General features: G+C 43.1%; 1 protein-coding gene across 1 annotated transcript in view; it reads right to left on the bottom strand.

The window, feature by feature from the left end:
- Positions 1–929: 929 nt before the first annotated feature.
- Positions 930–27,734, bottom strand: part of SPOCD1 (SPOC domain containing 1) — a 218,660-nt gene continuing 191,855 nt past the window's right edge. Inside the window, exons 13-15 of the mRNA XM_088451244.1 lie at positions 1,756–1,942; positions 1,167–1,223; positions 930–1,018 (exon numbers count right to left, since the gene is read on the bottom strand). Coding sequence (XP_088307370.1) covers positions 930–1,018; positions 1,167–1,223; positions 1,756–1,942 — 333 coding nt within the window. The remainder of the gene's footprint in view (positions 1,019–1,166; positions 1,224–1,755; positions 1,943–27,734) is intronic.

Genomic DNA, 27,734 nt, shown 5'->3' with positions numbered 1-27,734 from the left:
GAGTTAGTTCAAATACAGACAAGGTTGGAGGGGGTGAGCAGTAGAGGGGTGTTTCTGTGCTCATGTCAGACTGTAGCTTTTAAAAGTGTGACCAGGTCATAACATATGGTCCAGTAACTTGGCAGCTTCTCCCATTGTGGAAAGAAACTGGTCAGGTAACAAAAATGGTTGCACTATTCCCAGTAAACAAATAACAGTCAGTTACCTCTACTTGGGTCTAGGCAGTTTTTCCATTCACGGCCTCAACATGCACTACTGCAACTGGATGGTAAACTTCTCATGAGTAATATCATTAAGTTTAATCAATGACATGACCTATTGTACCTTTCGTGCTCAGGGCCTGATTCAGACTTGTTGGCTAGGCTGCGTTCGCACGTAGCCTGCCGGTGTTTGCAATCTGCGCATGCGTTTAAGAAGCACTGCGCGTGCGCGAACTGGTCCATGCGATTGGGAAGCGTTCGCACCCTGTAAATAGACGCACCGCTAGAATGAGTGACAGGACGAGCCGTTTGTGGGTGGTGATGTGGGGTGGACGATGAAAACGGGGGGGTGGTGGTTGGAACACAGGCGTGTCTGTACATCTTAACGCCGTTTCAGGGGTGTGCATAATTAAGACGCAGAGTCAGCATACACGTCACATGGCTGAATTACACACTGCAGCACTCGCAGTGCTTGCGGTAGGGTATGATCAGCCACAAATGCTGCGTATGGGTCCGATGTTACCGATTGTTTAATACACTTCCTGGAGATGTCGTTTGTTACTAAGGGAAAGTGGGTGTCTTGTGACAGGCTGGTGGGTGTCTAAATACATACCGCGATCGCACGGTAAGACATACTCGGCATGCTAATGTCTTGCTAGCGATCGCAGGATTTGCATACTTTGGCAGCCGACGGCATCCTAGCGAACGGGTCTGAATCAGGCACTCAGTTCACATGCATGTGCAGATCTCACACTCACGGTGAGAGGTTGTCACCTGAAGAGGAAGATTCATGATGACAGCAAAGCTGATGACTAGAGCTTGGAGAAAGGGACCAGTCATGAAGCAAAGTTGTTAAGTGCACAAATTATAAATGCCTGGGAGATATACTTAAATGAAATGTAATCTTAAATGAAGGTAATTAAAATATTGATCCATACTACATGGTGCACTTTTTCTAACACTCACGTAAAAACCATCCATTCTGTACAGAGATCAATGCTTGATCAGTTTGTGCTTCAGTCACTGCACAGTGAAAGTAACTTAGCACATGCATGACTGAAATGCCACTGACTGTATGTAGTCTTTCTCTGTGTTTGCTTAATATAATTGATAATGAATGCCAATAGACAGGATCAATAAAGATTTATTGTCACTCAATAGTGAGTGCCAATAAATCTGGTCATGGACTCATGGAGGTATATTTCTAAAGAGTTTATAGAAGTGGAGGTGTTGCCCATAGCAACCAATCAGGTTCTACTTATCATTTATCTAGCCCTTTCTATAAAATAATAACTAGAATCTATAAATTCACACTAGAGTAAATATACCCGATGATTACCAATCCTTACCACCAATGTGAACAAGAAGCTACAATGAAAACAGTATATAAAGAGGGCCACCTCTCCAACACTCTAAAAAATAAATAAACAAGTGCAAAAATCAAATGACATTTAGATGACAGAAGTCCTAGCAACTTTCCAGCTGTCAAAATTTGAATCACAGGTGTAAAGAGACACAAGGAGGAAGTAGGGTTCATTTCTTTGATCAGTCCTACCTGGACCCCCCAATGGGTGTAGTCTGGGAGGTATTGGTTGGCATGCAGGCAGCGGAATCACAAAGGCCTCCATGGTGTCTGTGCTAACTATTCCGTATTTCAGTTTGCGGTTCAGGTAGGAATAAAGTCGGCTACAGAAGACAGAATCACTGGAGGTCTGGGGACAGAAGCAGAGCAGGCACATATCCTGTGTGGACACAAAGACAAACATTGCATAAATCACTACTGCATAAAATAGAAACATGTGACTTGGCTAAGATGGTGCCATAAGCACCCATGTATGAAAACAATGTATAGAGAATATGGCAAAAGTAATCTGAAATGTTAGCAGATGCAAAGTAAAGAGAAGGTTATTGCGAGTAGAAATACTGTACAGTGGGTTTCTGAAATTGCAGGGACACATTAGTAGCTAGATCACACTGTGGGCCTGATTCAGAGCAGGACACTCTCTGAGAGCGCTTGCTCTGAATCAGGGCGTCCCTGTTTTTTTTTAAAGGCGGCCTCCTGGCTGCACGCTAAGATGTGGGTGACCAGCCACCCCCCCCCCCCGCCCGCCTCCAACACAGGGCAAGCTGTCAATCACAATCGACAGCTGCCCCGCTTTGGTGCGAGACCCGTAGCGACGGAACGCCCATCGCTAGCCGGGTCTCGCACATGCGCACGCTGGAGCCGGCTCCCGAGTGTGCACGCACAGTGGGGGACCATGGACCCGCTTGCAAGCGCTGTGCGCTCACGAGCGGGTCTGAATCAGGCTCTGTGTTTTTATGAGTTAGCTATTTTTGTGGGGGAAAAAATATTAACTGATGCCACAAAAGTATAAATTAATAGATAATAGTGTCTTTTTAGACTCTGGGCCTGATTCAGAGATGGACACTAATTTGATTGCAGCTGCGATTTCGTACGCAACACAGCTGTGAATATATGCTAATTATTCCAAAGATCATCCGAGTATAGGGACGCCCAATGCTACTTTCTTACATGCGTGCGACGCCGTTTACCTGCGTAAATATTGGTAACATCAACGCACATTGAGCAGACATCTTGCCGTTGCGGCAGGTCTGTCCTACCGCCAACAGGGCAACTCTCCTTACACGTAGAGGGCGCTCGTGCTGCGTAGGAGATCGCAGCGGCTAATTTATGCACGCCCATGTAATTGCGTTTTTCTGACCACCCCCAAACGCTGATTACCTGTCACTCACTTTGCGAGTGGATACTCTGTGCATCTGTAATCCGAATGCGATCGCTGTGCACACGCAGTGCGACTTATACGCATGCGCACTGGCAAATAATCGCTTGATCTGCATTCGTAATCGCCACTGCATTCATCTCTGAATCAGGCCCTCTACATGAGAAGTTTGGGACAAATTATATAATCATGTCTTAAAAAATTATTGGTTGATGGAGACTTCACTGTCTAAAGTGGTTAATACAAGTGATTTTAATACTTTCATGTGGCACACCAGCCTAATAGGTTATTTTTGCAGTGTTTTTAATATAAACCAATAACTTGCCAATTTTATACAATTTAATAGGTGACATCATGCATCATATTGAGGATTACCAATCTGTGATAGCTGCTACCAGCTACTGAAGCATGAGCTTTATCTACAATCACAAGTTCTCCTAATTGGATCTATAGGCTTTTAAAAAGCTATCAATAGTGTTTCAAGAAAGGCATGACACTAATATTCCTGGCTGACTGCTTTTTATTGACATTTTAACACTTTAAGGCATAGCTGCAACTCCAGTCCTCAATGGCTGGTAACAGGTTAGATTTAAACCACTGATAACATATTTTTAAAAAAAAGTAAACATGTGAAGCATCTATTAATATACTTAAATCTATAGATTGTAAGCTTGCGAGCAGGGCCCTCTTTTATGTAAGTATGTATGTCTTTTAATGTTAATGTTGATTCAAATTGTAAAGCGCAACAGAATTTGCTGCGCTATATAAGACACTGTTAATAAATAATAAATAAAGAGCAATACGTATTTGTGGCCTGATTCTGAGACAGACGCAAAGTGGCTGTAATTCTTGGAAGCTGTAGAAGCAGGATTAACTACCTTATGCTAAATCCGATATCTGTACGGCCCAAGCGGGAGGTTCATTAATATCGGAACTTACACGTTTCATGCTAGATGCAAGAGATCCATCAGAAACAGGCTTCCCTTTCCTGTATGCGCACTTCAGAACAACACAGAACTCTGGGTACACTCTCACAAGACAGATCTCTTCGTTGCAACCGCAATGTTGCCACCACAAATGCTCATTTCATGCTAGGAGCGATCCAGCCAACAACATCCGTCTGACTCAAAATCACCCAGAGAGCCACAAAAATGCATAAATTTGCTACTGTGCATGCAGTTTGTTAAAACTTGCTATTTGCGGCCATATATGTAGCTGCATCTGACACACTGATGCTGATTTACATCAGTTCTTTAATGTCAGCATTTGCTAACTGGGAGCTGTCATGAAGACATCATTAAAATTGAGCAAGTGTGAGATGCATACACCGAGAACAATGAAAATTATATATACATTGCTATAAGCAATTAAAGGTAAGAATAGGCTACTTTAACACCAAGTTTGCTTCATATGTTGTAGGTAGGTCAATCATTAAATTACTTAACTGTGAGTTCATATCCTAAATATTTAACTTCTACAGACCCGAAGGACTTCAGATGCACCTCCCCTACATGGCTAATAAGATTTCTTAACTAAACTAAAGGTGAGGCTTAGAAACTCGGATAATGGGGACATATAAGGAAAATCGTTATATTACACATGTAGTAGGATAATCATGGTAGGAAAAAAAGGTCTTAATTATTAATAATTTTTGATGGCAAACATTCAACAGGGGCCGTTTTCAAAGAGTGTCAAGGTCAGTGGCTGCATCTTTCAACACAGTTTCACTGGACCAGGCAGAGTGAAAACATCGGCGATCCTGTTACCTGAGGGTTACTCAGATTGACGATGTTCACGCAAGTGATCTGATGGCTGCGTTCCCAGATGCAACATCGGATCACAGAAGACAGCAGGATGCGTCCATTTACACAAGACACCTCCTGCAGCATTACCATATTTACACACAACAGCTCCATCCAAAGACAAAGCAGCTGTCTGACCTGCATCCATCTCTGAATCAGGCCCAGTGTGAGGAGTGTTTAAGTGATGTAGGATACCAGCGTGATATAATGGGAGATGAATAGTGCTCTGCTATTGGAGATGAACAGCTCAGAATTGTTTCTTAAATAAATGCAGATTTGTGACAAAAACTGAATTTTGCATCCCATGTGAACTCCCTAAAACTGTTGAAATGTACCCTTCTTTCCTCCATTTGCTGCCATAGTACATTCTGTATACTGTACTGCAACGTATGAAGTATAAATGTCTTTGTCCCAACACAATATGACTAATAGTTTTTAGTATGTTGTACACCCACAATAAAGGGGCAGCACGGATGGTAATGGTTAGCATTACTGCCCCGACATGCCCTGAACTGTGTGGAGTTTGTATCTTCTTCCTGTGCTTGCGTGGGATTTCTCCAGGCACTCTGGTTTACACACACAATCCAAAAGTATACTGGTAGTTTAATTGGCTCGTGAAAAAAATTAACCTTTTGTATATGTGTGTACATGTGGTAGGCAATATAGATTGTAAGTTCCACTGGGGCATCGACTGATGTAAATGTTAAACTCTCTGTAAAGCGCTGCGGAATATGTGTGCACTATATAAATAACTGGTAATAAATGTCATTGAAGGAATATGTGCCAGTGTCCTCAAATCGGGACAACAGAACTTTCCCACCTACACTAATGGTCAAAGTTTTAGAACACCCCCATTTTTTTCAGTTTTTATTTACATTTATGCAGTTTAATGTCTCAGTGTACTCTGAAATTAAGGCACAGGACAAAAACAATTGGAGATAAAAAAAAGAAATCATAGAATAATTTTATTTAACATAATTTAATAAACATTTTTGACTCAAAATCTAGCCACATTTTGGAGACATGATTTTTATTTCTACAATGGAAATCAAATATTGTTCGGAAGGTTTCTCCCAACACTATTGCAGAATATCCCACATCCCACCTGCACTTGCAGGTCACTTTGCTTTCATCCTTCTGTCCAGTCCATCCAAACCAGCTTGATGGGGTTTAAGTCTGAAAACTGTGCTGGCCATTCCATGATTTGAAGCTTACAGTCATGTTCTTTTCCTCAAAGAAATTTCTAACATATCCTGGAGTTATGTGTTGGCTCTTTATCTTACTGTAGGATAAACCCTTGACCTAGTAGGCACAGACCAGAGGATATTGCATGGCGCTGTAAAACGTGTAGGTAACACTTTTTGTTCAGGGTGCCAGTCACTCCGTTCAAGTAGACGACTTGGGAATCCAGCAAAAGAGCCCCAGACCATAACACATCCTCCTCCATGTTTGACATTTGTGGGTAAATGTACTAAAGGTCAATTTTGGAATTTTTGTTGTTTTTCCGTTGGTTTTACAGTGCAAACATTTACTAAAGGTAAAACCAATGGCAGAATTACCAAATGATTGGATTGGAACACCGGACCAACTATCGACTATTTCACATAGACAAGTATACAAGCCGCAGATTTACTAAGCGTCGGTTTGCAAATTGACCATAAAATGACGGGCAACCCGCCTAAACAATAGACCTATGATCTGTGCATGCTTTGTTTGCTACATATGTGTAGAAAGTGTTTAAATTAGCAATTTAGGATGAGTCATAATTTCTGCACCAGATGACGAAGGAGACCTGGTCACAGACAACAGAATAAATGATAGCTGATTTGTTGCATTTGTCACACATGTCCCCATGACCACCATCTTGTCATGCATGTCTCCCTGCACACCAGCATTAGTCACCCATGTCCCCATACCTACTATCTTGTCATGCATGTCTCCCTGCACACCAGCATTTGGAACACATCCCCCTGCACGCCAGTATTAGTCACCCATGTCCCCATCCCTACTATCTTGTCATGCATGTCTCCCTGCACACCAGCATTAGTCACCCATGTCCCCATACCTACTATCTTGTCATGCATGTCTCCCTGCACACCAGCATTTGTAACACGTCCCCCTGCACGCCAGCATTAGTCACCCATGTCCCCATACCTACTATCTTGTCATGCATGTCTCCCTGCACACCAGCATTAGTCACCCATGTCCCCATACCTACTAACTTGTCATGCATGTCTCCCTGCACACCAGCATTTGGCACACATCCCCCTGCACGCCAGTATTAGTCACCCATGTCCCCATACCTACTATCTTGTCATGCATGTCTCCCTGCACACCAGCATTAGTCACCCATGTCCCCATACCTACTATCTTGTCATGCATGTCTCCCTGCACACCAGCATTTGTAACACGTCCCCCTGCACGCCAGCATTAGTCACCCATGTCCCCATACCTACTATCTTGTCATGCATGTCTCCCTGCACACCAGCATTAGTCACCCATGTCCCCATACCTACTAACTTGTCATGCATGTCTCCCTGTACACCAGAATTAGTCACCCATGTCCCCATACCTACTATCTTGTCATGCATGTCTCCCTTCACAACAGCATTTGTCACACATGCACCTATGCCTTTCATCTTGTCACACATGTCCTTCTGAACACCAGCCTGTCACACATGCCTCCCAGACACAGCTGCTTGTTAAACATGCTGTCACACATATCTCCCCCTGTTACAGTGGCCCAGCAGCTGCTTTTCATCACCCATCCCAAGTCCCTGCAGCTGCCCTTCTGTCCCATACAAACCACCACTCACCCCATCTCATTGCAGCAGACAGACTCACACACATTACAGGGGTTGGTATCACAGGAGCTGTAGGTCAAAAGACAGACTGATTAGTGGGGAAGGTTGATACCTGGATGGTCTGGTGAGCTCTGCCCAATGATTGGATTGAGTGATACTACAGGAGCCAACCCCACACTCACTGGATCCTGTGAAGCAGAAGGGAGGGCAGGAGATCACCCTCTCAAGTCTCCTCCTCTTCCTCTAATGCGATGGCCAGCATCAGCAGCATCCAATTGGCAGTGTAGAAGACAGCACTGCTGATTGGCTAGCGTGTCCTGTGGGACCCGATCATTGTTTTGTTTTTTCGTCCCTAGCTGTCCCATACCAACAAGAAGATTTCAAATATAAATCAGACGTAAACAGTCTGGTGGCTCTATGTAGAAATCCTGAAGACTAGTTACATCAAACAGTCAAGTCACTAGATGGTGCTTGCACCCTAGAAGACTCTGACAAACTAAAGCCCACAAGGGCCAGGTAGACTTGTACATGGACCAATGATTCCAGTCAGGGTGCAGACAGTACCTCCAACTGTATTCCAGATGGGTGACACCAGTAACAGCAGCTCCATGTAGCAGACATCCAGAGATGAATAAACTAACAAGACTGCTCGTAGGACAAATTACACCAGCCGAGAAGGTGCAGGAAACAGCACAGACCCAATGGTGGGTGGGTGTGGAGAGAAACTTCACAGAATGCAGGAGCGAGAGGAGGGTGCTTCCAGACAGAGGAAAGTCTGCCAGTCACTGAAGTCTAGGTGTCAGTGGCTCAGTTGAGAGGAGAAAGATGTCAGCCATGGGTCTCTCCAGACTGTAGAGCCAGGTAAGTGCAGTGCCAGTACATCAGAGATTTGGAATTGGCTGTAAGAGCCATGCCATAGAAAAGGTAACAGAAAGGTGGATGCCCAGCAGATGGTTGCAGCATTTCAGCACAGGCCTGTGGGGCAGGATGACCTACATCATAGTCATGGCATCACACCCACAGTCTGGGATCCACGCAGCCCTACAATGAGGTAAGGTAGTCCCAGTCGAGCTAAACAAAAGAAAAAGCAGCTCTGTGGCTAGCCCTTGTCGCAGGAAAACCAACAATGGTGTTTTTGCACTGGTATGAATGAGGAGATCTGCGATACCAGCAGAATAGTATATGGCAGGGGTGGGCAATCCCAGCATGCCTTGCAACAGTTTAAGCATGGTCAAATAGAAAACCTGTAGCAGGGTATGCTGGGATGTGTAGTTCTACAACAGCTGGAGGGACGCTTATTGCCCACCCCTAGTATATGGGCTAGGCAGAGCTCTGCAGAGTAAAATGCTCGATCTTAGGCAGCCAAGCCATGTCCCCTTGATACATATTTTATTAAACTGCACTCATGGACAAATACCATAACTCTGTCCAATAGAATTAGCTTGTACAATTGTAAGCTTAGTTTTTTGAATTTCCATAAACCTTTATTTATTGTATCAGATTTATAATATACTTATACCTGTGCCTCTGTGCAGATTTCTGGGGTTGGAGTCCATCATAAAAATGTGCATTTCAGCAATTATTAAAATATCACTTATAAATACTGATTATCGCTTTTAGTAAGTATTTGCACTGCAGTACCACATAATTCACGTCTGTATATAGGATTTACTGAATGTGTACATTATTTGCTTTCCCAGATTCTCTTTATTAGGATTTAGATGAATATCCAATCTCTTTTCAGGTCAGATTAATGTAGGAAACTCATTATTATGATATTCAACATTGTGCAGCACTGTACATTAAGGGGATCATAATACAAACAAATGATATACCCATAGCTTAAGAGTCACAGAATTACTTACAGCAGCCTACAGTACATGGGATCAGCATAATAAAATAAACCAGAAGCTCTTATTGCTCTTTCTTTCAAACCTCATTCTACTGTGTGAGACAGAGAAATGTCAGTGCTGAAATAGGCATAGTAATTCCCAACCACCCTAAAGGAATTTAAAAACAATATTCTTTGATGACACCTCCATGGTGCGATGGCCAGCTGAAACTAGCTAAACAATTGATATGAATCATGAACAAAAACAAGCTGCAGAATGCATACACAACTTTCCAGTTTTACATCATGTAGCTAAAGCTTATTATGGAGCCACCTAAAAATGTCAAGGTTGAGACCTTGAAATGTTGAGATCGTCCCCAGCCTTGCTGGGCTTATGAAACTTTAGGAATATGAAATGCTGGATATGGCTATTCATGACAAATCCAGGGTCCTCCCTGCTGAATGCCGCTGAGGAATAGTGCTATTTGAATACTGGTCTACAAGTCCTTTCACAAGTGTGCATGAGACATAGCAAAGTAAATAAGAAAAAATATTTATAAAAAAAACATGAAAAAAACTCTTTAACCCTTATGTAAATTATTACCATAATCCACAACATCCTCCCGATTATAATCAACAAGAGCTGAAATAAAAGTCTATCGGGGAGATATATCAAATAAATCTTAAAGTGAGATAAAGTGGAGATGTTGCCTATAGCAACAAATCAGCTATCATTTATCTAGCACAGTCTACACAATAACAGTTATGGTGCATACACACGGTACGATCTACACAATCAATGTTATCGATGAACAATTTCCCTTGAACTTTCTGTAGTACAGGACAAACGCTATTGGGTGCACACACTGAATGATATCTATGATAGATATATTTCAGTGATGTAATCCTGCCACATCTCTCAACATGCAAATCGTAATGAAATCGTCCAAGTTGGCCTGCATGTACAGACGATCAGAGATATCGTTATCGTCCATGCAGGAACGCGCAGTGTTGGTCGTTCGTTGGTCGTTCACTGCATAAAAATGAACGGTATGAACAATTTATTGTTGAACGATATCGTAATCGTTCATAGATATCGTACCGTGTGTACGCACCTTTAGAAGCTCCTTGCTCACTAAGGTTAACTTATTAACTTTATCTCTAAAGGTGCGTATCCACTACGCAACCCGGGGAAGACAGTACGATTACGACATCGTAATCGTACAGTTGTTCCCCATCCTCTGCAGTGCCTACACTGAACGATTAGTTGCTCAGTGTATGTACCCTCCGTCATCCCCGAACATGGTCAATCTGTCGTTATCGGCAGATTGACTGGGATGTTCGGGCAATGATTGATGTCGGAGGGGCCAGCGGGAGCGCGCATCGCTGGTCGTTTCTGACATTTTAGTGCCTGATTCATGCACGATTAATGGACGACTGAATGATAATGATGTCATCCATTAATATCTGCTAGTGGATGTGCGCCTTAAGGTTTGATACATTTACACCTATATATTTGGAACAGATAAAATAAACTATTACAGTAATTAACAACCTAAAGGGCTGTTAAGAATGTTATGCAAATCCATTTAGCAAGACAAATCTTATCACACTGTGCATGCGCTGTAGCTGAGCATACACAACTCTGGGTGATTCAGAGTTGTACACAGCTCAGCTGCCAAACCACCTGCTGCAGAGTAGATGTAATTCGGACGGCAAATGGAAATTTCCACACAGGGTAAGTGTTGCGGGCATGTCATGGGCATGAAGGTGGAATTGAGTGCTATTCAGAGGTGAATATATGCAAAGATCAGTTTGATTTCAGTGGCATCTCTTGAACCAAGAAAAGAGCTGGTACTAATGTGTATGAATGGTGATGAAGGCTACTTTCTCAAGCGGATGGATAGGAGCCGTGTGGCCACCTAGATGCAGCCTACTCTGAATCATACTTGCCAACTCTCCTTCATTGTCAGGGAGACTCCCTGAAATAGTAGCAATCTCCCTGTCTCCCTGAAGAGTCTAGCAATCTCCCTCATTTCATCCTTACCCCCATTATGAAGCTGTTATATTAAAAAACAGAGATATATACATTCAAATGGGATCATTAGTGTCATTTCCTTGCATTGGTTATTAAAAGGCACAGTGATCCCTATGAATTTCTGAAAAGTATTAGTGTGTTTTCATCAACAAACAGATCTTACTAACTGCTTTTGGGCTGGTTTACATTTGGATGTAAGTCAGGTTTAGGACACGCCTCTCAGATTTATCAGTACACACCCACTGTAAGACGCGCTCATAATTGTGGCTTTCAAAATCTCCCTGAAATCCTTTCTCAAAAGTAGACAAGTATGCTCTGAATACAGACGAAGAGTCGGGTGTATTTCTGAGCACACAATGTGCCTGACTTGCATGCAACTCTGAATCAGCTCCAAAGTGCTGAAAACAAGCAAATGTGAATGTGAACAGGTGGTCATACAGAAACATACAGTTTAAAATACTATGGTCTACTAACAAGCATATGAAAACATTGTCAATGTGTCTTGTATTGCTTTCCAACTTGTTAAACAGCTTGATGTTCTCACTTAAATGTATTCAGTTCTGTTTGGAATGGAAGCAGTAGGTCAGAGAACACAATTTACAATCTGACCCTGGATGGATTCCACTAGAAATTATTAGCTGCATTTATCTGCATTTTCACTTAAGCTGGGTACACACTTGTCCAATCTTCAGGAGATCCGACTCCCGACCGACTGCTCTACCCGACATTGTATAGGTGTGTACCCTCCTTCGACCAACCCGCATACACGATCCTGGTCACCTGTCGGATCTCATGGTTTCTGATCATGCTTAAATACTAGGAGACCCAACCGCCGACCAATTTGTCGTGTGTAGGCTGCGGAGACCGGAGCTAGTGACCGATCTCCGGTACAGGCAGCCCAACACACCACCAACGTGGCGGCGGTGCGGCATCCCACCAGATCCAGGTCCGCCACTGCTGCAGGACGTGGCGGGAGGCAGCAACGTGACTGATGCGAGAAGCGCCAGCGGGTGATGGCACGGCTTCCCATTTCAAAAATGGTGTTGCGGAATCATTCTTAATTCAAGATGAATGCGGCGAGTAAATCACGGCTCACTGCATCATCAACCCACCCCCTTTATGCCGGCTGATATAAGCCAGCGCAAGGCATCGGCTGTCAGTCTGATGGTGGAGGAGCGATGAAGAGCTCCTGAAGACAGAAGACGCCGGAGATGTCCTGGATGGGCAGCGGCCATGAAAATGAACTTAAAGGCTGCCGCCCCCCCAGGTGGAGATGCAGCAAAATAATAAATTATTAAAACATTCAGTGTTTTGTTTTTATTTTAGTATTTATTTTACAAGGGTACTATAGGTACCAGTGGGCCCTTAATACCCTGCCTACTGGTACTCGTGGTTCTCCAAGTACCAGCATGCGAGGTAGGCTTGCTGGGACCTGTAGTTCCATCTGTAAAAGACAATATTAAACTTTTACTAATAGACTATCAGCTCGGCACACACAGCCCAGGGTTGCTAGGGATATCCCTTGGCTTCAGCCCTGGCTTTGGGTGCCCTGGAGAGGGGGGATCCCTTTATTGGGGGGGTTCCCACTTCTCCAGAATCCCCAGTCTGGACTGAATAGTAAGGGGGGATGAATGCTTTGGCCGGCCCAGTCAAGTGTGTCCCCTGGCTGTGGCATTAAACCCCTGCTAGTGGAGTCCGGTGCTGGTTCTGAAAATACGGTGGACGCCTACTTGTTTTGTTCCTCATATTTTTAGAACCAGTGCCAACTCCAAGAGCTTGGTGCTGGTTCATCAAATATGGATGAACCCTACACGTTTTGTTTCCTGTATGTTTTGAAGCAGGGACAGCTGAAAGAGCCTGGGGCTGGTTATGCCTCTGTAGGGGGAACCCCACACCGTTGTGTTTTTTTTTAAATCTGAAATTCTGTCCCATCCAATAATTAGGTTATTCATTCTCAACCTCCCCTTCTTCACCATTATAATTTAATTAATCATTAAGATATCGTCTTTCCTGCACAGCCGAATTTCAGCAGACTGTTTCAGCAGACACAGATTGTAGGTCTGCTGAAAAATTGGACAAGTGAGTAGCGAGGATGTACAATCTGCGAGCAGGTCTGCAGTAGGATTGTATAAACAGTCTGCTCTGCGGTCTGATCTGCCGTGGATGGGACAAGTGTGTACCCAGCTTTAGGCTGCTAACAAGCTGCAGGTTATAACTAAAACAGTTTCCCAACTTGTTTCTATCACATTCCTTTATAGCTATAAATATTAACTAAATACCATTTAATGTGTGTATTTTGTCCCAACTACCCACTAATATGTGTTACAAGTGCCACCTAATTTATACACATGTATGTAATGCTAACGGTATCTCAATAAATATTGAAAAAACACAAAACATAAACTAAGTTTTATTCTTTGCTAATGAATTAAAACTTTATTGTTAAGTTTAATTTAGCAAACTTATGAACCCCTCAAATATGTCTGAGGTACCCTTAATGGTACATATACTACAAGGTAGAGGAAGCCCTGATATAAAACAAATTCTGAAAATGCCCATAAGGATGTAGGTGACCTATTTATTTGTATGTTAATGTGTCACGTAATGCACCACTTTATCTAGATTTTCCTTTGCAGCAGGAGATGATTTAACTTGTTAGTCATATTTCAATTAAATATGTATGAAGTGCAAAAAATTCCATAACGGAATACAATAGGATATAAAAACAACTGACAGACATGAAGGAATGCAGCCACCATCTAAATCTAGTCATAAAGAAAATACCCATTTTGCTGACAATTTAAATGGAATCATATCTTATTTAATTTTCCCTTTATTCTTTTGTGAATCTATAATAACAGTATGGCATAGCAGATGAGCAAAGAGAATTTGACAAATTATCATGCCTTGCTTGGCTTAAATCCTTGGAAACAGGCAAAAGCCAAAACTCGGATAGATTTACAGCTTTCTCTTACAAATACTATCAGATATTATTTCCCTGCATTTAGTCACCATATTTAAAGGCACACTAACATTAAAACATGTTCTATGCTTTATGGGCTTTTCCAATTTAAAGAAGCCCTGCACTAAATGGCCTCAGGGCCTGATTCAGAGCCGGACGCTATTTGCGCTCGCTCGTTCAGAAAAAGGGGCTGGATATTTAAATAGAGCGCTCGCTCTTTGCGGTCTGTTGACGCCTCTATGTCTGAACGAGCGAACGAAACATGCGCTCGCTATTTAAAAAAAAACGCCCCCTGGCCGTTCGCATCCTAAGTCATCTCCGCTATTTATTAGATTAATCTAGTACATCGAAAGGCATATGAACTGCTCGCAGTGCTTGTGGTAGGATTTTCCTACCGCAATCATGCGAGCAGTTCAGGCTAAAAGACAACCAAGTGACGTGGTCGATGACGCTGCTTTGTTAATTATGCACACCCTTAAAACGCCCGTTTTGACCGTTTGGCACGCCTGCGTTCGGATCTCCACCTTCCCCTGTTACCACCCACAAACGCCTCATCCTGTCACTCAAATTAGCAGGTATTCGCTATTTTGCGAGCACACAGTTTCCGACCGCATTGACTGGTTCGCGCATGCGTATTAAAACACATGCGCAGTTGTGCGAACATCGCTCGGAGCGTACGAGCGGCTCTGAATCAGGCCCTCTGTTCCAAAAATATTACTGTCATTGGACATCCTCCCCTGGGAACTCCACAAGTTGTTAGTGTAAGGCAAAACAGGCAACAACTGCAGAACAACTGACTACAGTAGTTGGCTTCACGCCCTGACTCACTCACAAAACGGAACAGTTCCATGCATCTGGATTGTCCCAGTTACCATGCACATATGACAGAAAGATCAAGCTGTCTGCATTTGCCATCTCCGTCCATGGGAGTATGCCTGATCCGGTGCATACGCAGTCACCTATTTCTACAGCAAACCAACTTGCATCTAAATCATAATCAGGCCCATGGTGTCTAAATGGTGTCCACAAGTAATCAAAAACACTCTTATATTTACAAAATCATATAGTAATACTGCAATTCCCAGTTTGGTAGTATTACTATATTGAATACCTTTACAAACACATATTCTTTCACTTACTGTTTCAATATAGCATGGGGCCATATAATATACAACCAAAGAAAGTTCTCATCAGCACTATTATCACACATTACACTGCAGACTGGCTGTAATAGTCTATCAGATATCTTATGCATTACATTTTGCATCACTTGTTCACCACACCCCTTAGATTATAAACTCCTTTTCTGCAGGCCCATCTTTACCTTCTGTTTCAAGACACTGATTTGACTTTTTGTATTGCAATGCCCTCAATGTATAGCACTGCCTATTAAGTCAGTGCTCTGTAAATAAAAGATAATTATGAGAGTTCCATTTTGGGAGGGAATGAAGCCTTTTGGTTCTCAGAAATGATTTGCTTATAGATCATGTTCATATGCTAACAGATCTGAGACTTGTCTCTTCGAGTAGAAGCTGTGGATCAATATGTCTTACAAAGCAAAGATCTTTCATGCATCATGAACAGAACCACTAGGGAAATAAAAACCCAACAGAGCTTCTGAAAGCTTGTTACAATGTCAAGAAGGAAGTAATAGGCAATCATTAGCTAATGGATCTCTGAAGGGCACTGGTTTACTTTATCAGAGATAGAAAGCTCATGACTCAATCTATCAAATTCATCAGGTCTTTAAAGGAAAATCAGGGAAACTTGAAAATGGCCTTTTATTATGAAATTGTAATAACTAATACAATGGCAAACATGAAAAAGCGCACATATTCCACAGGTCAATAGTTGACACTCAACCTTAAAACAATGCTGATCTTCACCTTGGAATGAATGGACTGTCAGCATAAAAGGACATTATTACTTATTTAGAGGACAGTAAAAGCTTTGCATGGCTTGTCTTGCTGAATAAAAAGGATACTTCATTGTGTGAGACATTTTCTTTGTCTATAGCATGTTAAGTGTTCTACCATTTGTGTGCTTAGCTAGCTACTGTTTATCGCTAGTGCTGTATTTTCTAAATGGTATTTTATATAACATCATCAAAGAAAATAGCAATATGTTATCATGTAGATAACAACCTATTAAGCTACAATAATGATCAAATATATAGGGGGCAATATATGTCTTAGGTTCCATTTTAATTTTATGTACATATTTTTTCATATGCCCAAAAGGCTGTAGGTGACCTATTTGGTAATATATTTGAATGGTTTTCCTATTATTTTAATGTAAGTGAAAAAAGTGACTGGAAGAAAATACAATTATCTACAATTTTCTTTCCTTGTTATTCACACACCTAGTGGCATATCAAAAAATAAAGTCTAAAAATGTAACAATAACTGATACTATTTAGGGCACATCTCCTTCATGCAAGAGTGATAAAGATACTTTACTACATTTTTGCAATGTTCATATACTATGTCTGAATAACATTACTTATGGCCCGATTCAGCAAGTAACGCAGTTGCTAATACGCATGCAATCGTCCGACTGTTGCTTTTCTGCGCATAACGGCCACTACGATCAGGACTGTGATCGCAGAGGCTATGCAGACCCATCGCAGCTTAACTGACAGGAAGTGCCATTTGTGGGTGGTGACGGGGCAGGGGGGGTGGTCGGGCGAATGCAGACGTGAAGGTGCGTTTCAATGCCGTTGCAGGGGCGTGCATAAATTATCCACTGTGACAGCCTACACAGCCTGAGGTCTCATGGCGTGCGTGGCTGTTAGCAATTTCTGAGTAATGTCAGAGCTTGTGCAAGTGTGCGTACGGGTCCGATGGTACTCGATTGTACCGATGGTTTCGCTATTCTGTTAAGTATTATGGATGTGCGTATGTAGTGCTGAGTTTGCATTGCGATCGCAGTGGTTTGGGTTGCGTTCGCAGTTGAACTGAGTGCGCACGCAGTATTGCGATCCGTAGTGAATCAGTCCCTTACCCAGTAGCAGAGAAAATTCTGAATAAAGGCTTTACCATCTAAACTTTATCAAATTTACCTCAGACAGGATCTAGGATACCAAAAAACAGACACCACAAAATCATTTATGTTAAAAATATTTAATATCTTTGGAGATACCTGAATTTACGTTCATTCCTCCAGACATCTTTTGACATTGGTTAGCAGGCAGCTATTTCCATTCGAGTCTCTCTGCACCCTTTCCATACCTCTGAAGTCTACAGTATGTCCACAATTTTAAGATCATTTTAGACGACAGATCCATCCAATGAAAGGAACACTCGGCTCCACCCCGTGAGCCAAAGTTTACCAATTCACTCATACATTTTCATTTACTTCCTCGGGTTTAGACTTAACATAAGATACTAACTGGGTGGTACAGGTGCCCAGAGAATCTTCACAAGATCTCTCCATCTGTCTCCCCTCTCTTCTGGAGATGTAATTCCACAGTTGGCTGGCCATTTTATATATGGCGGAGCTGCTCTAAAATTACTCCCTTTTGAAATAACATCATAGAATTCCTTAAGACCATATAAGTGTTAGGATCTGCGGTTAGCAGATCATCTTGGTTGCAGTTCCCAGTCTTACTTGCTACTGAGAAACTGCATTTATTCCTGTCTGTCTGTGTGCTGATCTCATGTGTTCAGTAATTACTGTCTGTCTGTGTGCACATGCCAGGTGCACGCTAGTCTGTCATTAGGGAGGCTTGCAGGGCTTGCTCTGATTAGACCCTGTATCTGTTAAATTGCAGCCAGCCCTTCACTCCATGCCGGTTTCATATATTTCCGGTTGTGGCCAGTCTCCTGTTTGTTGCAGTTGAGTTCCAGTTTTCTTTTGTGCTTTTATTTCTTGTCTGCTGTTTGTACCATCCAGGCGGCACAGTCCGCATCACATCTGCTGTTTGCCGCTTGTGTCATCTAGGCGGCACGGTGTGCATTCCTGCTCCCAGCCGCTTGTGTCATCTCGGCGGCACAGAGTGCACTTGCAGTCCTAAGTGTGCAATCCTGTGCATCAATGCCTGTGTGAACCCGGCAACATAGGTCGCACCCCAGCGTTCTAAGTGCACAATTTAGTGCACCAACGCCAGTGTCTACCAGCCAAGGCCTACCAGCCCTCAAGGCTGCTACACGGCCAAAGCAACATCCAATTCAGCCCAGAGGCTGCCTCTGCCAAGGCTTACCAGCCCTCAAGGCTGCTACACGGCCAAAGCCACATCTTGATATTCAGCCTGAAGGCTGCTCCTCACCCAGACTTGTAAGTCCTCAAGGCTGCAACACCTCTCCATCCCTCAAGGCAAAATGGCCGCCACTTGCCAAGTATTCCAGACCTCAAGGCTGTAGCTTGACTTTCCTATTACTTTCAGATGTTATCATCTCCAGTCTACAAGGGGTACCCCCAACCTATCACCTTACCTAATCCTCTGCTCTACAGCCGTAGACGTCGATTCCCTCCAGGAATCGTTACATTATCACCGGCCCAAAATAAAATGAAATCGTAGAGCTGCAAGATTAACCATGGAGCCCGGTCAGAATCCAGCCCAAATTCTTGAGGCCCAGATCCAGGTCTTGACCCAAAAAGTCCAGGAGCTTTCTCTCCGTTTCGTGGAAACCCGTGAAAACTCCTTCTCCGGCTCGCCCTCTCGAGCCCAAACTTAATTTGCCAGAACGCTTCTCTGGAAATCGGAATGACATCCTGAATTTCCGTGAAAGTTGCAAGCTCTACTTTCGGCTTCGGCCCAAGTAGTCAGGATCTGAGACTCAACGAGTCGACATTATATTCTCCCTGCTTCAGGGTGACCCCCAGACCTGGGCCTTTGGTCTACCTTCTGCACACAGTGCTCTCCAGTCAGTAGAGGCCTTCTTCACCGTCTTATGACCCAGACAAGGCGGCACTGGCCGAGTCGAAACTTTGGTCCCTAGTACAAGGCCAGAGAGCTGCAGAGGACTACTGCACGGAATTCCGCAAGTAATCGATTGACTCCGGATGGAATGACCCAGCATTTCGGAGTCAGTTCTGCCTTGGTCTATCGGACCAGATTAAAGATATCCTGTTACAACATTCTGTTCCGGAGACACTGGATGACTTCATGCATCTAGCAGTTCGCATAGATTGCCGTCTCCGAGAAAGGAGACTGGAGAAGGAGCTTCCTACACTTGCTCCTCTATCACCAGTTTGGGTAACTCCACCCGATTCAGGAGAACCAAAGCAGTTGGGTGCAAACCGTCTCTCTGCCGAAGAGAATCGGAGAAGACGCTCTCTAGGCCTCTGCCTAGATTGTGGAGAGAAGGGGCATACAGCCGCAAATTGTCCTGTGAAATCGGGAAAAGGCAAGGTCTAGGTGTCTTGGGAGAGATACATCTAGGCCTTGCATCTGTCTCTCCTGCAAATTCAGTCCTGATATTCACAATTATCCAAGGGAAGGATCATCAAGTTTCTGTCCCAGCCTTCTTAGATAGTGGTGAAGCAGGAGATTTCATGGACATCACCTTCTTCCACACCTCTCTCCGTGGTCGGGCTTAAAGGTGAAGAACGATCTAGGATAGCCATTGTATCCCAAACTCCTCCCATTCGTCTGTCCATTGGTGCCCTACACTCTGAAGACATTACACTCCTGTTACTCCAGTGTCCGCTGGCACCTTTGGTCCTAGGTCATCCATTGGCACACTGGAGAGATTCTTCAATGGGGTGACACCTGAATCACATTCCCTGTCCGTCTGCCTGCTGCCATCCAGCCTGAATTGGCCTCCAAGATTCCGTCTCCTTATCGGGATTTGGCAGAAGCTTTTTCTAAGAAGAGGGCGGATATCCTGCCACCTCATCGCTCCTATGACTGCTCTATTAACCTTCTGCCCAGAGCAAGGCGACCCAAAGGTAGACTTTTTGCACTGTCTCTTCCTCAGAGCAAAGAGATGGAGTAATATATCCAGGAGGCCTTGGAGAAAGGCTTCATTCAACCTTCCAAATCGCTGGTTGGAGCGGGCTTCTTTTTGTGCAGAAATAAAATGGTTCCCTCCGACCGTGTATAGACTTCAGAGGTCTAAACAATATCACGGTGAAAAATATCACGGCCTTTAACAACCATTCCGGCCACTATGAATACCTAGTGATGCCATTTGGCCTATCCAACGCCCCAGCCGTCTTCCAGGACTTCATCAACGATGTGTTGAGGGAATATCTCGAGGTATTTGCAGTAGTCTACCTCGACGACATCCTGATTTACTCCAACTCCCTGGAAGAACATTGTAAGCACATGAGGCAAGTGCTGTTAAAACGCCTGGAGAATAATCTATATGCGAAACCAGAAAAATGTGACTTTGAAGTCCAAGAGGTATCATTTTGGGATACATTATCTCCTCTCAAGGATTTTCGATGGACCCAGGCAAAGTCAAGGCCATCTTAAATTGGGTTCAGCCAACCAATCTAAAATCAGTTCAACGCTTCCTTGACTTTGCCAACTAAAACAGAAGATTTATTAAATCTTTCTCATCCATAGTCGCACCTATTGTGGAGCTTACCAAGAAAGGAGCATATGTGGCCAACTGGTCGACTGAAGTTCTTCAAGCCTTCAACTCCTTAAAAGCTGCCTTTATCTCCGCTCCAGTCCTCCGACATCCCAATCCAGATCTCCTGTTCACTGTCGAGGTAGATGCCTCTGAAATTGGCATGGACGCTATTCTATCACACAGAGATCCTGAGAATGGCAAACTACATCCCTGAGCCTTTTTCTCTCGAAAGTTTGCCTCAGCCGTGCAGAACTATGACGTTGGGAATCGTGAGCTTGTGGCCATCAAATGGGCGTTTGAGGATTGGAGGCACTGGCTGGAAGGAGCGAACCACATCATCACGGTGCTCACTGACCATAAAAATCTGTCATATATAGAGTCTGCCAAGAGTTAGAATGCCAGACAGGCCTGATGGGCATTATTCTTCACCCGTTTCAATTACGTTATTTCATTACGGCCTGGCTACAAGAACTTAAAAGCGGACGCGCTGTCTCGCAGTTTCCAACCTGTCCAGCCCAACACTGTCTTGTATGATACCATTGTTCCCACTTCTAACATCCATTTCGCTGTGACCAGAAATCTTGCAGATGTCATTTGCGCCTGTAAATCGGAGGCTCCAGCAGGGATGCCACAAGGAGTCCTCTTTGTTCCAGAGAGATTTCGGAAGGCGGTTCTGCTGGATTTTCTTTCCTCAAAACCATCTGGGCATCCAGGCATAGCTAAGACGACCGGGTTACTGTCTCGTTCGGTATGGTGGCAGACTATGGGTCAAGATGTCCGGTAGTTTGTGTTAGCATGTGACATCTATGCTCGAAACAAGTCTCCTCGTACAGCTCCTCCTGGTCTCCTGCTTCCTCTTCCTACTCCTTCTAAGCCATGGACCCATATTGCCATGGATTTAATCGTAGACCTCACACCCTCTTCTCGTTGCTTTGTTATCTGGACAATTGTGGACCATTTTAGCAAGATGGTGCATTTTGTTCCTCTCACCAAGTTGCCGTCTGCTAAGGACTTGTCTCCCTTGTTCATGCTTCATACGGTCAAGCTGCTCCCACAACAGCCCAATGGGGTTTAGATCTGGTGACTGCGCTGGCCCCTCCATTACAGACAGAACACCAGCTGCCTGCTTCTTCCCTAAATAGTTCTTGCATAATTTGGAGCTGTGCTTTGGATCATTGTCCTGTTGGAGGAGGAAACTGGCTCCAATCAAGCACTGTCCACAGGTTATGTTGTAAAATGGAGTGATAGCCTTCCTTATTCAAAATCCCTTTTACCTTGTACAAATCTCCCACTTTAACAGCACCAAAGCAGCCCCAGACCATCACATTACCTCCACCATGCTTGACAGATTGTGTCAGGAACTCTTCCAGCATCTTTTCATTTGTTCTGCGTCTCACACATGTTCTTCTGTGTGATCCAAACACCTCAAACTTCGATTTGTCTGTCCATAACACTTTTTTCCAATCTTCCTCTGTCCAATGTCCGTGTTCTTTTGCCCATATTAATCTTTTCCTTTTATTCGTCAGTCTCAGATATGGCTTTTTCTTTGCCACTCTGCCTAGAAGGCCAGCATCACAGAGTCGCTTCTTCACTGTAGACGTTGACACTGGCGTTTTGCGGGTACCATTTAATGAAGCTGCCAGTTGAGGGCTTATGAGGCGTCTATTTCTCAAACTAGAGCCTCTAATGTACTTGTCTTCTTGAACAGTTGTGCATCGGTGCCTCCGACTTCTCTTTCTACTCTAGTTAGAGCCTGTTTGGGCTGTTCTCTGAAGGGAGTAGTAAGCACCGTTGTAGGAAATGTTCAGTTTCTTGCCAATTTCTCGCATGGAATAGCCTTCATTTCTAAGAACAAGAATAGACTGTCGAGTTTCACATGAAAGTTCTCTTTTTCTGGCCATTTGGAGAGTATAATCACACCCACAAATGTGATGCTTCAGATAGTCAACTAGCTCAAAGGAAGGCCAGTTTTATAGCTTCTCTAACGAGCAAACCTGTTTTCAGCTGTGCTAACATAATTGCACAAGGGTTTTCAAATCATCCATTAGTCTTCTAACACGCTTAGCAAACACAATGTACCATTAGAACACTGGAGTGATGGTTGCTGGAAATAGGCCTCTATACACCTATGTAGATATTCCTTTAAAAACCAGATGTTTGCAGCTAGTATAGTCATTTACCACATTAACAATCTATAGAGTGTATTTCTGATTAATTTAATGTTATCTTCATTGAAAAAAAACAGTGCTTTTCTTTCAAAAAGGAAAATTCTAAGTGACCCCAAACTTTTGAACGGTAGTGTATATGAAAACTTTACAGAGTTGTAACATTGGATCCCAGAAGACATACTAGGGTGTTGGGGTCCTGGTCGGACCTCCCGTTGGTGTACGCTGTGCAGAACTTTGACCTAGGGATGCGGAGCAGAACAATGACTCGAGGAGCCTATTCTGGGCCACTTCATGGATTTGGAATCAAATTTCACAGAGGGGTGGCAATTGGTCTGGGATGCCTAATGGAGTGGTTGGGGTCCCAGTCGAACCTTATGGCGGAGTGCGTCTGGAAGAACTTTAACCCAGGGAGCCTGTTCTGGGTCTTCCACTGGATGGATTTGGACGATATCACATAATTTAGACAAAAACTTCACCGAGTGGTAACATTGGATCCCAGAAGACATACTAGGGGGGTCGAGGTCTCAGTCGGACCTCCTGGGTGTAAACTGGGTAAGTTTTTGACCCGGGGAGCCCGTTCTCGGCCTTCCGCCTGATGGATTTGGATGAAAACTTCACAGAGGGGTGGCAATTTCTCTGGGATGTCTAACTTAATAGCTTGAAGATTCAAACCTGGGCAATGCCGGGTACTTCAGCTGGTGTGTGTGTGTGTATATATATATATACACACACACACAGTGGGGCAAAAAAGTATTTGGACAGCCACCGTTTGTGCAAGTTGTTGCACTTTAAAAGATGAGAGAGGTCTGCAATTTCCATCATAGGCACACTTCAACTGTGAGAGACTAAATCAGAACAAAAAATTCCGGAAATCACATTGTATGGTTTTTAAACAATTTATTTGTATATTCTTTCTGAAAAAAAATATTTGGACAATTAAAAAGTTTAACTCAATACTTTGTAAAGTAACCTCAATTGGCAATTACAGAGGTCAAACGTTTCCTGTAGTTCTTGCCCAGGTTTGCACACACTGCAGCAGGTATTTTAGCCCAGTCTTCAATGCAGATCTTCTCTAGATGTGTCATGTTTTGGGGCTGTCGCAGGGCAACAAGGACTTTCAACTCCCTCCACAGATTTTCTATTGGGTTGAGGTCTGGAGACTGGCTAGGCCAATCCAGGACCTTGAAATGCTTCTTACGGAGCCACTCCTTAGTTGCCCGGGCGGTGTGTTTGGGGTCATTGTCATGCTGGAAGACCCAGTCACGTTGCATCTTCAAATATTTATTTTCCGCAAGAATATACAAATAAATTGTTTATAAATCATACAATGTGATTTCTGGAATTTTTTGTTCTGATTCTGTCTCTCACAGTTAAAGTGTACCTATGATGGAAATTACAGACCTCTCTCATCTTTTAAATTGCAACAATTTTCACAATCGGTGGCTGGGTCCAAATATATTTACTGAGAAAATTGTTGATGTGTTCAACACTTATTCCACCCGCTGTGTGTGTGTGTGTGTATGTATATATATATATACTGTGTGTGTACATATATATATATATATATACACACACACACCGGGTGGAATAAGTGTTGAACACATCAACAATTTTCTCAGTAAATATATTTGTAACGGGACTATATGAATGAAATTTTCACCAAATGTCAGCAACAACCCATGCAGTTCACACATGCAAGGAAATCAAACCATAGATGTCCAATAATGTGAAATGACACAGGGAGTTAGTATTGAACATGCTTACTGAAATTTATTTAATACTTCGTACAAAAACTTTTGTTGGTAATGACAGCTTCAAGACACCTCCTGTATGGAGAAACTAGTCGCATGCATTGCTCAGGTGTGATTTTGGTCCGTTCTTCCACACAAACAGTCTTCAAATCTTGAAAGTTCCGTGGGCCTCTTCTATGAACTCTGATCTTTAGTTCTTTTCATAGATTTTGAATTGGATTCAAGTCAGGCGATTGGCTGGGCAATTCTAGCAGCTCTATTTTCTTTCTCTGAAACCAATTGAGAGTGTCCTTGGCTGTGTGTTTGGGATTATTGTCTTGCTGAAATTTCCACCCTTGTTTCATCTTCAGCATCCTGGTAGATGGCAGCAAATTTTTATCAAGAATGTCTTGGTACATTTTTCCAAACATGGTGTGTATTATGTCATCCAAAGAGTTACATTTTGGTCTCATCTGATCAGACTATATACTCCCAGTATTTCACAGGCTTGTCCAAATGTTGTGCAGCAAACTTTAAACAAGCTTCAACATGCTTTTTATTCAGCAATGGAGTCTTGCGTGGTGAGCATACATACAGGCCATTGCGGTTGATTGCATTACTTATTGTTTTCTTTGAAACAATTGTACCTGCTAATTCCAGGTCTTTCTGAAGCTCTCCACAAGTGGTCCTTGGCTCTTGGACAACTCTTCTGATAATTATTTTCACTCCTCTGTCAGAAATCTTGTGAGGAGCACCTGGTTGTGGCCGGTTTATGATGAAATGATTAATAATAAAATAAGTAGGGTTTAAAATTATATGCGCTTTTATAGCAGCCAAAAGGACCTCCTGATTCTAAAAAGTGGAAACACCTAATCCATACAAATACATATATAACAAGAAAAAGAAACAGGAAATACACAAATAGGTCGCTGTAGCAGATGTATACTTAAAGTATTATGTCAAAAACGTGCCTTTAGGAGTGTTCAATATATCTTCTTGATTGATTTCTTCCTTTTAACCCTCAAATCTTTCGCTCCAGGGAGTTGAGTAAAGAGGAACAACATGCACAGTGTTACTGTTATGTAACACAATCGAGATAATGCTTTAGAATGAGTTCACATGTAGGGATATCAAAAATAAGGTATAGGGCATACCCCAGCTCACAGAAAGAACACCGTGTTGACTCCCATAAAGGTATCTTTATAAAGGTAAGAATTCACCAATTAGTGTGTCAAACAGAAGAGGGTACTGCGTACCACTATAGAGTAGATAGAACAGACATATAAAAGGTTTTCTTTCATATGGGCGTATGATGAAATGATGTTCTTTCCACTTCCGGATTATGGCCCCAACAGTGCTCACTGGAACATTCAGAAGTTTAGAAATCCTTCTGTAACCAATGCCATCAGTATGTTTTGCAACAATAAGGTTGCAAAGGTCTTGAGAGAGCTCTTTGCTTTTACCAAAAATTAGATGTTTCTTGTGTAACACCTTGGTAATAAGACACCTTTATATAGGCCATCAGTTGGGACTGAACTAGCTTATATTAATTTGCACTGATAAGGGGCAGGATTGCTTTCTAATTACTGATAGATTTCAGCAGGTGTCTTGGCTTTCCTTGCCTTTTTGCACCTCCCTACATGTGTTCAATACTTTTTCCCTGTGTCATTTCACATTATTACACATAAGTTAATTTATGGACATCTATGGTTTGATTTCTTTGCATGTGTGGAATGCATGGGTTGTTGCTGAAATTTGGTGAAAATTTCAATACAATAGCCCCATTACAAATATATTTAATGTAATGTGTTCCCAGTGTGACCCTCGGTTAGCTGCCTGTGAGCCACACTGTGCAGACATAGCAGTGTGTACAAGCCCCTATGGGATTGGATGGTCAGCCCGATAAATATTAAACAGCAAATATGCTTTGACCACCCGATCCCAGCTGTTGCAGGAGCTTTATAAGCCGTTTATCGGCTAACGCTCCTGCATTGGGACAGTGTACACAAATAGACTATCCAACTGCAATTCTTTCGACATCGAAAGAACGGCCCGACGATTGTATAGGTGTGTACCCAGCTTAAGTCACAATGCAGAAGACTGTGCTTATTAATTTCATGTGTGACACTAGTATATCTGTGTGTGACTGAGTTGAAGCAGCAGCCACAGCTTTTTTCCACACTAAGGGCCTAATTCAGAGCCGCTCGCAAAAAGCGAGCGTTCGCTCTGAATCAGGACGGGCCGCTTTTTTTTAATTACCCGGCCTCCTGGCAGCTCGCTAAGCAGTGGGTGACCACCCACAGCTTTAGCGGGCGGCCAGGTGATGGTCGCGATGGTCAGGACCATCGGGCTAGCGACAAGACCCTTGTGGTAGGGTCTCATCTGCCGCAAGCCCCAGTGAGCGACAGCCGCCCCGTTTGTAACGAGCCCTGGGGCGAGTGAATGTGTGCGCAGAGCCCCACAATCGACCCGCTTGCGAGCGCACAGCGCTTGCGAGTGGGTCTGAATCAGGCCCTAAGTTCCAATTGCAGACTCAGTTGCACACAGATATACAAGTGTCACATATCAAATGAATAAGCACAGTCTCCTAGGTGTGTCCTAGCAGAATTGCACAGCGCCTGGCGTCTCACTCACACCAGGCATATTGCGCTACATGGCGTATTGAGGCTAAATAAGCAAGGACACATTTGTATCTATATATTTTGTGTTTTCAAAAACTACTACTTCTGTATTATAAGAATGGTTTCCATCACCTATATAAAAGAATGCTCTGAGCTTTATATTTCACAGCAGGGAATACATTATTTGGCATGTTATATATCTAAGTTAAAGAGAAATTATAATTTGCAAGAGATGACTTCCTCTTAAAACATAGCAAAATCTTGTCTCCAAAAATATCTTCAGAATTTCAAAGGAAGATAAAATTATCCTCTC

The sequence above is a fragment of the Taudactylus pleione genome, unplaced genomic scaffold (assembly GCF_031769625.1).
Source record: "Taudactylus pleione unplaced genomic scaffold, aTauple2 ptg000541l, whole genome shotgun sequence".
Lineage (NCBI taxonomy): Eukaryota > Metazoa > Chordata > Amphibia > Anura > Myobatrachidae > Taudactylus > Taudactylus pleione.
The sequence above is the reverse complement of the archived record's forward strand: the minus strand, read 5'-3'. Positions and strand labels throughout refer to the sequence as shown.